The sequence below is a fragment of the Sinohyriopsis cumingii genome, chromosome 5 (genome assembly GCF_028554795.1).
Source record: "Sinohyriopsis cumingii isolate HCF-2022 chromosome 5, ASM2855479v2, whole genome shotgun sequence".
Taxonomy (NCBI): domain Eukaryota; kingdom Metazoa; phylum Mollusca; class Bivalvia; order Unionida; family Unionidae; genus Sinohyriopsis; species Sinohyriopsis cumingii.
The window spans coordinates 119978155-119992802 of record NC_142965.1 but is presented as its reverse complement, the minus strand read 5'-3'; the positions used below and the strand labels follow the sequence as shown (position 1 = coordinate 119992802).

The 14648-nt window shown below is 36.3% G+C and overlaps 1 protein-coding gene across 1 annotated transcript; it reads right to left on the bottom strand.

Moving 5' to 3' along the window:
- Positions 1–173: 173 nt before the first annotated feature.
- Positions 174–14143, bottom strand: LOC149800070 (scavenger receptor cysteine-rich domain-containing group B protein-like). The gene is made up of 6 exons (XM_089957186.1): positions 14090–14143; positions 13429–13478; positions 12698–12727; positions 12220–12364; positions 8272–8459; positions 174–680 (listed from the first exon to the last, which is right to left on the bottom strand). Exons 2-6 carry the CDS (start codon positions 13466–13468, stop codon positions 400–402), a joined length of 684 nt encoding a protein of 227 aa, XP_089813312.1. The 5' UTR covers positions 13469–13478; positions 14090–14143; the 3' UTR covers positions 174–399.
- Between the last annotated feature and the right edge of the window lie 505 nt (positions 14144–14648).

The window sequence follows — 14648 nt, the reverse complement described above, 5'->3', positions numbered from 1 at the left end:
TGAGAAATTTTGCAAACTATGCTAAATCTGTTGCAAAAGAAACTCAAGTAAGATTTTTCTTACAATTATCTATATATATATATATATATATATATATATATATATATATATATATATATATATATATATATATAATAACACTTTCTTTACAATTTACTTTCTATCATGAAATGTATTAGATAACTGGATAAACTTTATTTATAACCTTGAATACTGTGTGAGATATTTAAAAACTCTCTAATAGTTTATGGTTAATATGCAACATTTCATGAATATCGCGACTTATTAAAACAAGCATAAATTTATCGCTTCAGATGTTTTAACTGCTGTTTGTAAAGTTTTACTCTTTGTTGATGAGAAAAAATTGAAATAAAAATTTAGCCACAAAATAAATGGAATTTACAATCTTTTCATACATTTCATGGAGTAATCAGAGCAGCCCGTGACGCTTGTGATGGATTGATTGTATTTCATAAAAGCGCAAGTCTTTGATGTTTCTTCATACCGCACCAGTTCACACGGTGCTTCATCGCAGCACTGGACACACTGCCGAATACAGCTGACAAAGCTTTTCGCAGTCATAGAAGCTAGAAAGTCGTATCCGTTAATGTCATGGACAACTGCCTGAAATTTCAATTCCTGGAGCGGCGGAGTGGAGTTTGTGGTCTGAAATACAACTCCTGGAAAAGGGAGTTTTTTTAAATTATATATATATAATAATAATGAGGACTTTGTATAGCGCCTAATCTTTAGAAGCTCTAAGCGCTTTACAACATTAGACAACACCTATAAGATAAAAAAACAAACATATAACAATATTATTACAAAAACAAACACCATGAAATAAAAAACATTAAAAAATAAAAAATCATACTGAGAATATTTCAGGTAGGAAACATTTTTAGGTCTTTAAGTTTGTTCTTGCAGTCGAAATAAGTGAGTTTTGAGAGTACTCTTGAATGTGATTACTGTGTCTTTGTGTCTAAGTTCAGTGGGCAATTCATTCAACGTTGTTGGGCCCTGGTATGCAAAAGAACGCTGTCAATATGACTTTGTTTTCATAGTGGGAATAATGAGCATACGATTGTCAGAAGAGGAGCGTAAGTATCTTGCAGGTGTGTACACATGGGTGAGATCGGATAGGTATGTTGGACTAGAGTCCGACAGTGAAACGTAGCACAGAGAACAAATTTTGTGTTTGATTCTGGATTGAATGGATAGCCAGTGTAGGGTACAGAGCAGCGGGGAGGTGTACTCTGATCGTGGTACTCCAAGTACGATCCGAGCAGCTGTGTTTTGAACTTTTTGAAGTTTCTCGAGTAGATATTGAGATGAACCAGACATAATTGAGTTACAATAGTCCAGTCTTGAAAGTACTAATGAACACACAAGTGTTTTAGTGGCATCAACTGAAAGATATTTGCGAATTGAGCTGATGCGTCTCAGCTCAAGATATGCAGCCTTGCATATATATATATATATATATATATATATATATATATATATATATATATATATATATATATATATATATATAAGATATGCAGCCTTATATATATATGTAATAAATCTACCTGGACAAACATAGCATATGCTGTTACAGAGGACTACGGGACTAGTTGACCTTAGCAATGACTCATCGCAACATAAAAAAAATTGCATCTGTTTGGTAACTGCTTTCAGTAATTTAGAGGTATTCTCAAACCACTCATTTCATTTGGCAAGGATTTTATAGTTGACAGATTCATGAAAGAACGAAAAGAAATAATAGTTAAAAAGAAGTTAAGTTTGTATACAGAGACACTAAAGCAATATTAAGGCGGGAATAAAGGCTACTGAATCGACTCTGTGATAGTTCTGAAATGTACAATGAGACAGCTATCCCGTCATTGAAAACAATTGCTCGTCATTGAAAGTCACTTAGCGTCTCAGACAATATTTTTAAGATGAAGGATTTTTAACCAGCGACCCTCCGCACCACTATGCCACCGGAGCGGTGTGGTTCCGCACCACTTATGCCACCGGAGCGGTGTGGTTCGCAGGAACAGATGACTTTCAGCATTTAAGAAGGGAATTCGAAAATGCCGAATGTCTTCACATGACCATTTCAAGGACTACCCGTTAATTGTAGATAAATTAATTCCAGATGAAAATGATTTAGCAGAATAAGCTGATAAATAATTACGTGAGTACAAAATCAACTGTAACAAAAGTGTGTTAAGCTTATAAAAACGAAAGAGAATTATATTGTTCCCATAAACAGCAATGAAACATTACATGCTATTATTTTTCAAACTTAGTAAGACAAACAGGGTTATATTGTTTGATGAGCAAATATGGTCAAGACCATACATCCATACTTAATAGGAGTTTGGGATAAAAGTCGCTTTTGATTTGTAAGGCCTTCACCAAATTAATGAAAAATGATGTATTCGGTACACAAATTTCAATTCTCAGAATACAACAGCAGTTCAAATATGTACAAAATGTATTCGGTAAACAGATATATATATATATTCTTTTTTTTTTTTTTGCATTTCATAAAGTTCTATCCTTTACAGATGAATTGGCGTTAACCTACCTTACAAAGGAAGAACATTTTATTAACCAACCCAATTTACGGTGCGTTTAACAATTTCAGAGTTCTCCAAGTCGCTAATATATGAACTGTATTGCAACAAATTGGAAAAGTCTTCTCGACAAACTAAATGGAATTTACAACCTTTACATACATTTCATGGAGATATTAGAGCAGGCCATGACGCTTGTGATGGATTGATTGTATTTCTTAAAAGCGCAAGTCTTTTGACGTCTTTTCATACTGCATCAGTTCACACGGTACTACATCGCAGCACTGGACACGCTGCCGACGCACCTGATAGGGCTCTTCATAGCCATAGCTGCCAGAAAACCGTATCCATTAATATGACAGAATGCGACTGTTAGTGACTGATAATGATTCGGTGCCCATGTACGTTGAGACTGAAAACTAATACTGTTACATGGGAGGATAAAGTCAGGTTCTATTACTATAACACTGGACAACAAATTTTTACAAAAGTCATGTTACTGAAATAAAATTAGTCAATTCTTATCAATTTTTATGTGCTGAACACGAATATGACAGTCAAATTGCAAAATTGGCTCTAGTTTTTTTGTAATCTGCAAGAAATTAATGTTTACATAACGAAATGCATTCCAATAGTAAAAGGTCAACTGTAATAGCCTACCTATAAAAAATCAAGTCATTGACTACATCTTAGATTTCTTCGCCTGTCTCTTGTACAGCTGTTCGGGAGCATCTCTGAGGAGTGTCCAGCAGTAGTCAGCCAGCATTGTAGTGGACCATTTTCCCTGGTATCTTTGTTCCATTGTTGCGATATCTTGATGAAAACGTTCGCCGTGTTCATCACTAACAATACCACAGTTGCTAGGAAAGAAATCCAAATGGGAATGAAGGAAGTGAATCTTTAGAGACATATTGCAGCCAAGTTTCTTATACTTCATCAACATGTCTTCTACTAGTTCCTTATAGTTTTCTGCCCTAACATTTCCGAGGAAGTTTGTAGAAACTAGGCGAAAAGCATTCCATGCTTGTTTCGCGTCACCTTCCAGCAAGTTGTTGAACCGGTCATCTTTGAAAAGCTCTCGAATCTGAGGACCCACAAAAACTCCCTCTTTAATCTTTGCTTCGCTGAGTCGAGGGAATTTTTCATGCAGGTATCGGAATGCTGGCAAAGTCCGGTCAATGGCTTTCACGAAGTTCTTCATCAAACCTAGTTTGATGTGAAGGGGTGGTAGCAAGATTTTCTGAGCCTCAACCAGAGCTGGGTGTTGGATATTCTTCTCTCCAATGGCTACATTCTGCCTGTGAGTCCATTCCTTCCTCATGTAGTGCATTTCCCTTGCTCGGCTATCCCACTCGCATAAGAAACACATGTATTTTGTATATCCTTGCTGCAGTCCCATTAAAAGGGCAACTACCTTCAAATCACCACAGAGGTGCCAGCTGTACTTGTTATACTCAACGGAATTCAGTAGCTGCCTTAAGTTATCGTATGTCTCTTTCAAGTGGACAGCATACGCTACTGGAATAGATGGAAGAATGTTTCCATTGTGCAAAAGCACAGCCTTGAGACTCAGTTTCGAAGAGTCCACAAATAGTCTCCATTCTTGTGGGTCATGAGTGATTTTTAAAGCATTCATGAGGCCCTCAATATCGGAACAGAATATCAGATTACTTTCCTTTCTGAAGAAAGGCTCCAATTGCTGGTGGCGCTTTCGATATGCAGTAATTGTGACATCTTCTTCTAGAAGATTCCATTGTTGGAGTCTTGATCCTAGCAATTCTGCCTTGTTCTTTGATAAGTCCAAATCACGAATCAGGTCATTTAGTTCTTCCTGTGTTATTCTGTGTGGGGTTGATGATGCACCACAGTGAAAATCTGGATCACTGCATGCTGATGGACCAGGAGAAGAACAGGTCGACTCACCTTTGTCTTCGTCAGATGAATCAAGAGAATATTCTGCTGGAGGTTCTGGAATAGGAAGTCCCTCACCATGTGGAACTGGTCTCAATGCAGACGGAATGTTTGGGTAGACTATTCTCGACTTCTTTCGCTTCGTTATTCCGCCGGAAAGAGGAGGAACCAAGCAGAAGTAACAGTCATTTAGGTGGTTGCTTGGCTCTCTCCACACCATTGGGACTGCAAACGGCATTGATGACCTTTTGCAATTCAACCACTGTGAAAGCTGTGTTGTACATGTAGCACAGCATATATGCGGAGCCCAAGACTTGTCTAGGTCACCAACCTTGCATCCGAAGTAAAGATGATATGCCTTCTTCACTTGAGAATTGATACTTTTCTTCTGGTTGGCAAATGTCACTTCCCCACAAATATAGCAAAAATTGTCCCCGGTATTAACACACTTTCGAGGCATTACTGTTCTTTATTGTACGTAAATGGATAAAATAATAAGTTTTATGTAACAGTAGCTTGAACTGTCTCGCACAACGTCTAAAATATTTTAAATGCTGAACCTATCTGATTGGGCTTTATATAGTACACTGCTTACGTCAGCTTCAGCAGCCGCCTGGCATTAGTATAATAGGCCTACACATGTATAGTACACTGCTGACGTCAACTTACTTCAGCAGCCGCATGGCATTAGTATTGCATTGCATCAGAAAATGATGCAATCAACTGTGGATGATGTGAGCATGATGGTATTATGCAATGTTACATCATTATTCCGGATGTTGCTGCAGTCCTACTGGAGAAATTTACACAGTGAAACATAGAAAATGAGGTATATGAATATCTTCAAAACGAGAGCCAATACAAATTTTTCACGGTTATATTCGTGTTCGGCACACCAAAATACTACAGATTAGGGCCTTTTCAAGTCAGTAATGATTTCACTGTTGACCAGTGTAATCACTCTGTGACGGACAACGTGTTTGATTGCACTCAAATGAATGAAACAAGTTCCTGAACGTTTCAAAACTTGATTTTGACAGTGGTCCAACTAAAGAGATCTGCTTATGTTAAAAGACAAGGAAGAAAAGAACGTTTAAAATTAAATAATACCGATGTATGCTCAAACAAGATAAAATTTGTAGAAATATCTGTTAATTAATCACAAGGAAATTTAGGAAGAGATCTAACAATGAATAAATGAACAGCATAAAAATGAAAAATGTGTAATTATCGATGTATGAAGACAAGCACTATTTGATTCACAATGTAAATACAGTCCCTTGTGCTAACGTTAGTACCTTGTCATAGAATGGGTGTTTGGAGCTCATTAAAAGATTTTTTCTTTTACTTTGTTACAGATAAGCGACTCGTTCTCCTTTCATTCCGTCCTGAATCACGTGGTTTTCTTCAAACACAATTTATCTTGTTATTTCTCCCTTGCTTGTATTAATTGTCTCTCAGTATAATCTTTCGTATCTCATTTAGATTCTTCAATTTCAGTATTCAGTTTTGTTGTAACTTCGGCAAATATTGTATCCTTTAGTCGCATCACTCGCATTCTTAAAAGATCCATCTACTTTCATACATCTCATCTTACTTTCAACCATGTTTATAATGTTTTCACAGCTTCTATCCTTTTAGTGAATTATGTTAATTCATTCCTCTTTAGTAGTTCTGCTGGAGTATTGTTAACACTAATATTTTTCTTCGTGTCACGTCTTCATATTTTTTGATCCATTATCATCCAGACCGTTAAGCATTTGACTATCAACACGTTTTTGTACAAACCAACGTCTTGCTGTATCCTAGATTTGTACCATACCATTTAGAATGGAAACAAGGTAATTGTTTAGATTTAATTCGGCGTAAACTGATTTACACAGTACAACGTCATTTTCAGCTGTTTGTTGTTACAGTGTTTTAAGGTAAGAACTCACTAGGACCTATCAAGTATATCGCAATTGCACTCTAAGAGATGCACGTGTCGCCGAAGACGATGTCCATTGAATGTGCATCACTCATGCTTCATTTCACCTAATTCTGCTTTGCAGATAATTGTCAATTAACAACACGTCTACGACGATGTTACGCTATTTGTCATACATCAGAAATATGTTACATGCATCCTTTGTTAATCTGGTACTTTTGAAGCTTCCTGCATTATGCTTATGTGAATCAGCAGGACGGGGTGGGGGGGGGGGAGGGGGAGGCACGAACGAAATCTGCTTGTGAAATCTGTTCACTGTACCTCTGTGGAATCGTTTGCAGTAGTCATTACTACCTTATGAAATAATCTCACCATCAAGCATATCTTGTAATGTTAAATAATCCGTGGTTGATGGTGGATCAATCCAATAAAAGTGTTATAAAAAAAATAAAGCAAAAAGGGATCAAAAATGTAGACATAGATACCACAAAAGTGAAAACTGTATATTAATTAAAACGATAAGAACAGATAAGAACATCGAGATAAAACTTAAAATCAAATACAACACGTAAAACATTGAGTATTACCTTAGACAGCTATAACTTATAATGTCAAATATGTCATTGAAGATAATCTAGCTCAGTACATTGTAGCTTTGTACAATTGTTTTTGTACTGAAGAATGTTGATATCCTATTAATTTGACTGGTCCATTCATTCTTTACCAATCAAGTAATTATTCCAAGGGGTTGCAATATTCTCCTACAGGAATACGGATGTAAATCGTAAAAGTACAAGTGGCTCGCTCTTGATCCACGAACACTAGGCAATTATTAAAGGTAGGGATACTCCATAAATGTTCTGCACGGGAATTATATCCGGTTTAAATGGCAAAAAAGGCCAGCTGCCTTAAACCGGATTAAACTGGTTTATGTGGTCCATGACTAAATATTGCAAATAATGCACACTCTGAATTATTGTTTGATCTTTATATTTAGTTGCATTTTTCAAAAACGGTGATCACAGTTTAATGCTTTATTGTACCCTAGGTCCATGGAAAAACATACAATGTCTCGTGTGAGAACCTATTATAACTTTTGCTAACATAAGCAGTTCTCAATCGGGGCACTTCCAAAGATTCAAAGCAGCGTTTGGTTCTTGAACAATGTGAAACACTGTCCTATTCGACCAATACAAACTAAAAAAAAGATAAAATATGATATCAGTGCTAATAGTATGTGTTGTTGTTTCTTTTAATGCAGTTGTGTTCTTTTATCAACCAGCTGGTTACAGAATTTCTTGTTTATTTTATCAACCGACTGCTTGCAGCATTCCCTGTTTCTTTTATCAACTGGCTGCTTACAGCACTTCGTGCAATTCTAACTTTGCTGACTCCTGTTTCACTTTCAGTGGATGTGTTTGTTCAACTACATTGCAAATTGTGAAGAAACAGTTAGAGACTGCCTGTTACATACAATCGTTTAAACAATGCCATAAAAATGGGAGTTTTCAATAATACATGCATAAAGTTATCCAAAAGAGGGCTTTCAATACCGGTGTACTGGGAATTTATTTTACAGTGTGCATTGTACATGCTGTAAAAAACAATACAAATAATGTATAACCAATTGCACTTAATTACATTCACTTGCCCAGTTGTTGAAATAAATGTGCTCCCCCCCCCCATTCCTAGTTAGTGCTCGATTTACACATGCATTGACTGTAAACTCTAAATCGCATTAATGACACAAATAGTTGGGATAGTTTAAATGTAATGAGGAGGAAAAACAAGATTATCACCTTCCTTAACACAAATGTATTGCTGGGAGAAATAAAGGAACTAAGCGGTACAGGTTAGACTTACCAAAGCAGTTTACGCCAGCATCTTCTGCATTAACGCAGTTATGACTGCCCCAAGGCAAGTGAGAGCAATCCGTCAGCCGGGCCTCATTGCCGACACACATTACGTCATCAAGCCAGATCGTTGCGGTGTCGTGGTAAAAATAATTGTAATAGTAGTAGTCATATGACTGGATGGCCTGACCGGTAACTCTGTTGTGAAGGTAAAGAAAGCAGTTGGCTTCATAATAACAAAAAGATTTATTCTCAAGTCGCATATGAAGTTTTGAAATAATAACTTAGTGCTATTGCAAATTATACAGTTAGGACACTATCAATACTAAAATACTACCCTTGTGCTAATACAAATGATACAGCTAGGGCACTGTATCAAGATCAGAACGCTACATTTGTGCCATTCCAAATCATACTGCTAAGGCACTGCATCTAGTTCGGAACACTACATTTGTGCCATTCCAAATCATACTGCTAGGGCACTGCATCAAGTTCGGAACACTATATTTGTGCCATTCCAAATCATACACCTAGGGCACTGTATCAAGTTCGAACACTACATTTGTGCCATTCCAAATCATACTGCTAAGGCACTGCATCTAGTTCGGAACACTACATTTGTGCCATTCCAAATCATACTGCTAGGGCACTGCATCAAGTTCGGAACACTATATTTGTGCCATTCCAAATCATACTGCTAGGGCACTGTATCAAGTTCGGAACACTACATTTGTGCCATTCCAAATCATACAGCTAGGGCTCTGTATCAAGTTCGAACACTACATTTGTGCCATTCCAAATCATACTGCTAAGGCACTGCATCTAGTTCGGAACACTACATTTGTGCCATTCCAAATCATACTGCTAGGGCACTGCATCAAGTTCGGAACACTATATTTGTGCCATTCCAAATCATACACCTAGGGCACTGTATCAAGTTCGAACACTACATTTGTGCCATTCCAAATCATACTGCTAAGGCACTGCATCTAGTTCGGAACACTACATTTGTGCCATTCCAAATCATACTGCTAGGGCACTGTATCAAGTTCGGAACACTATATTTGTGCCATTCCAAATCATACTGCTAGGGCACTGTATCAAGTTCGGAACACTACATTTGTGCCATTCCAAATCATACAGCTAGGGCACTGTATTAAGTTCGAACACTACATTTGTGCCATTCCAAATCATACTGCTAAGGCACTGCATCTAGTTCGGAACACTATATTTGTGCCATTCCAAATCATACTGCTAGGGCACTGCATCTAGTTCGGAACACTACATTTGTGCCATTCCAAATCATACTGCTAGGGCACTGCATCAAGTTCGGAACACTATATTTGTGCCATTCCAAATCATACAGCTAGGGCACTGTATCAAGTTCGAACACTATATTTATGCCATTCCAAATCATACTGCTAGGGCACTGCATCAAATTCGGAACACTACATTTGTGCCATTCCAAATCATACAGCTAGGGCACTGCATCAAGATCGTCGAAACTACATTTGTGCCATTCCATTCATACAGCTAGGGCACTTTATCAAGACAGGAACACTACCTTTCTGCTGTTAAAAACGATACAGCTAAGGCATTGTATTAAGATTGGAACACTACCTTTCCGCTGTTACAAATCATACACATAGATAACTTTATCAAGATTGGAACATTGCCTTTGTGTCATTCCAAATGATACAGCTAGGGCACTGTATCAAGATCTGAACACCACATGTGTACCATTCCAAATCATACAGCCAGGGCACCGTATCAAGATCCGAATACTACATTTATGCTGTTACAAATCATACAAAACGGATACTGTATCAAGATTGGAATATTATATGTGTGCTTTCACAAATCATACAGATAGGACACTCGTTCATAGTTCGAACACTACATTTGTGTTATTAAAATCGTACACCTAAACACCTAAGGTACAGTATGAAGACTGAAGAATTACCTTTTCGTTTTTATAAATCGTATGGCTCCGGCGCTGTATCAAGATAGGAGTACTACCTTTGTACTATTACTAATCACACTACTTCTGTATTATTACTAATCACGCTACCTTTGTACTATTACTAATCACACTACCTTTGTGCTATTACGAATCACACTGCCTTTGTGCTATTACGAATCACACTACCTTTGTACTATTACTAATCACACTACCTTTGTACTATTACTAATCACGCTACCTTTCTACTATTACTAATCACACTACCTTTGTGCTATTACGAATCACACTGCCTTTGTGCTATTACGAATCACACTATTTTTGTGCTATTACGAATCACACTGCCTTTGTGCTGTTACGAATCACACTACCTTTGTGCTGTTACGAATCACACTACCTTGTGCTATTACGAATCACACTGCCATTGTGCTATTACGAATCACGCTGCCTTTGTGCTGCTACGAATCACACTACCTTTGTGCTATTACGAATCACACTGCCTTTGTGCTATTACGAATCACACTGCCTTTGTGCTGTTACGAATCACACTACCTTTGTGCTATTACGAATCATACTACCTTTGTGCTATTACGAATCACACTGCCATTATGCTATTACGAATCACACTACCTTTGTGCTATTACGAATCACACTACCTTTGTGCTGCTACGAATCACACTACCTTTATGCTGTTACGAATCACACTAACTTTGTGCTATTACGAATCGCACTACCTTTGTGCTATTACGAATCACACTACCTTTGTGCTGTTACGAATCACACTACCTTTGTGCTATTACGAATCACACTGCCTTTGTGCTGCTACGAATCACACTACCTTTGTGCTGTTACGAATCACACTACTATCGGAATTTAAGAATATGTCAAAACATGAAAGGTTTAATAATATTGAGGCGACTGGAGTAACGAATCTCGTCTGGGAAACACCACTCCAACCGACCCAGCCGGCTTCAAAAAGATAAGATCCCGCACCCTTGTTAACCTGATTCCGGCGCAATAGCCCCTTAGTTACTGCTCTGAATGAAAATCCACAATGCCAATATAATATTGTACTATTTTTACCCAAGTTATCTGTAATATGAAACACTTTTGAAATGTTTTAATGACCATGTTGTTAATTGCACCTTCAATGTCCATTGTTACGATTCTATTTATCTCAAATAACAAGAAAGAGCAAAAACAAATACTCTTTGTAAAATTCAAATATGAGATTTATTTCTTTAAATTAAAATTTGAAAAAGTAAAAATAACTAACAGTATGAAATACTAAACAGTTCTATCAAGTCCTAAATGTTGTATCACTTCCAAACGTATCAAACAATCCGAACAAGTTCCAATTGTATTCAAAATGATATCCTGTTTTGTACTAATGTACCAACACTATAAAAGAATCACTATGATATAATGCCAAAAATGTCTTTAAAAGAATTCCCAGTAATTCCGTGACAGCTAATACATTTCCAAATGTCGTACAATAAATAGTTGGGCACTGTAATTCCAGTGACGGATAATTCAGTTAAACGAATGAATCCTCTCAATATAACCCTTCGATGACTGTTAATAATACTAGGAATGCCCAATCAAACGTAATAAATCTCTTATATACATTACTAAGAGGCAACATATAGTGTCTCAAATGGATTCTAAAATAATCGTAAATCGTAAACACATCCAGCTTCTTTAACACTAACGAATAAAGAACTCGATCAGCAAGACATTTTAAATAAAACATGATATTCATTCATATCACGTGATATTTTCGTAAATTACAGTACATCTCAATCTTGAAACTTATGAATGAATTATGCGAACTACTATTACATAACTGAAAGCTTCTTTAAAGTGCAAACCTAATATCATCGACAATATTGGTATTTCAAATGTAATTAACTAAATTGCCCTTGCAAACTATTATCATGAAAAAATACACATAATATAGATATACATAATACCATGTTTTAAAAACATCAACATTACCCTTCCCCAAAAATTTGCCTGCAGATGACAGTTGCTGCTGAATCAACAAACCCATCATCGCAAACTCTTCCCCAAGAACCACTGTGGAAAATCTCAATTTTTCCCCTGGTAGGTATCTGCGCATCAGTCAGGCGAATGTCTCCTTCTATAAGAAAAAGAAGGTACGAAAAATGCGCATGACGGAGGACAGGAAAAATATGTATGTAGGTAGATAGTGTGCGATCTGCATGTCAATTTGTAATTTGCTTAAAACATGTTAGTCTCAATTTGGCAATAGTTCATATCGATTTTATGTTGTACAACAAGTTTCACAACGCAGCACTAGAAAAATGACAGTATGATATTCCAATAATTGTTACAATACATTCAGATTTTTCAATTTAATTTCAATGTTTTCTTTAAACAATATAAATGTCATTACGTCAGAACAGTATGGCTAGAATTCGGCTTCATTGCAAAGGTTTTATTGGATACCAACCTGACTGTGCCCTCGATAAACTCAGAAAACCTGCAAACAAATACAAAAGTTTAGTATCCATCTTCACTTATAAAAGAATTTTATTTTTAATGATCTGAACGATAAATAAAATATCATAGTAATACATTTTTTCAAGGTTAGGTTATATTATAATATACGCTGAATAATAGCCGTAGTACTAAATCCAATTCAGATCTAAATTTCTGTGTATGTGTGCACGGGCATCAGCCCGGCGGGGATTGAGGGGAGCAGTTGCCCCTCCCCTATCGTAGATTTTTGAAAAACATCCATTGTGTATTATATAATTTGCACCTTTGGGTTTTTTCCGTTGACTCACCCTCCGGCAAAAATTCGTGCAGACGCCCGTAGGGATGGGAGTGGGTGTGCAGGGTATTCGTCCCATTTGACCACTGAATAATTACCTTTGTTTCCTCTATTTATTTTATAATCCTGTTGGCACACTCTTCACAAGAAATCTGTATTATTAGCGCGAATTATTTTGTTAATCAAACGAATTAGGCATTGTCATGTATCATAAATAACATTAACACACATCGGTTATTCATTGAAGCAATGAACTAGAATGTAATCTATCTTCATTTGAAAATCAGGCACGTTAGATTCCGGTTCATCTTCGCTTGCCAAGTATGGTCTATCCACTTTCCACATGTACGTGGAACGAAGTGCGCAACCCATGACTAGTAAGAATAGATCATTCCGAATGTACTCACCTAGGATTCCAATTCGCACAACTATCACGTGACTGTTCATTTTCCTCAACCTGAATAATAGTAATAATAATAATAATAATAATAATAACAGCAATGTCTTTTATTGATTCCGACTGACATGATTAATTGCAAACTGGTTTTTCTTAAGACCCTAAATCTCCAAGCATTTGTCAAATACATGCATATGAACCAGTGTATGATTTTAAGTCTACGAAAATTGTTTATTGCAAAATAAAACACAAACTAAAGTAGACATAAACATAAATAATTTATGTCTTTCATCTTATACATGATGATTAAGAGAACAGCGCACCGAGTTAATAAACTCAAAACAGTATGTAAACATTTAGACACATGTTCTTACTGACTTTGTTTTTTTTTTAAATATTTAAAAGATATCGTCTTCGTTGTGAATGATTACATTGTCCAAAGAAAATCTATATGTACTACTGTCTTTGTGGTTACTGCGTAGTTCTCCAAATGTCATTGACCTTTCCATCTATCTCTCTTCGTTAGCCGGTGTTTTATCGTCTCAGTCTGTATTTACTTCTGCACAAATCCTGTGGAACACCACCATTTATATTGCCGAAATTGTGCATGAAAGTCTATTAGAAACATGTATTTCCTAATTCGAAACTATGAACTAACATGCTATACTAACCTTTATTAATCCGTGAAGACCTCTCCTTACGCCTGCTTGTTTCTGCAGATTTACTGCTTTACTGCTTCTTTCTTTGATACACTGCGCATATATAATGGAGGAATACCGTATCACAGGTTAATTTTTATCGTTTATTATGCAACAATTGTAAGGAAGTATAATGGCAATTATTTACATTTTTGGCTTTTTTATTCAAGGACATGTCTCAACTAAAACATTTTACTTATATGCATACATAAATAATAAATTATCAGCCATTACGATCAGACAAAAAAAGTCAATAAGTATAAACCGTTTAGAAGCACAAAATTACCGTTTATACGGTATATATTTTGAAGGTGAACAATATATCCTTTCCCGTTAGTTGCATGACAAAAGAAAAATTTTAAAAGCAACTACATCGATTAATGATTTGTGTAAATTCAACATTCTGGGAGATAATTTATAGAATAGGTTTTTTTACATATAAATATTTGGAAACAAACATACCCCGGTAGTTTCTGTTCTGTCAATAATTAAGAATAGATACCTTCATAAATGAAGTGTTTGAATTCTTCAG

What these genes read in the sequence shown, in the direction of transcription:
- LOC149800070 (XM_089957186.1), bottom strand. Translation starts at nt 13,468, where the DNA reads ATGAACAGTCACGTGATAGTTGTGCGAATTGGAATCCTAG. An exon ending in TGTGCGAATTGGAATCCTAG is followed by an intron (nt 12,728 to 13,428) that starts GTGAGTACATTC and finishes ATTTGTTTGCAG; the next exon opens with GTTTTCTGAGTTTATCGAGG. An exon ending in AGGCAAATTTTTGGGGAAGG is followed by an intron (nt 8,460 to 12,219) that starts GTAATGTTGATG and finishes CCTTCACAACAG; the next exon opens with AGTTACCGGTCAGGCCATCC.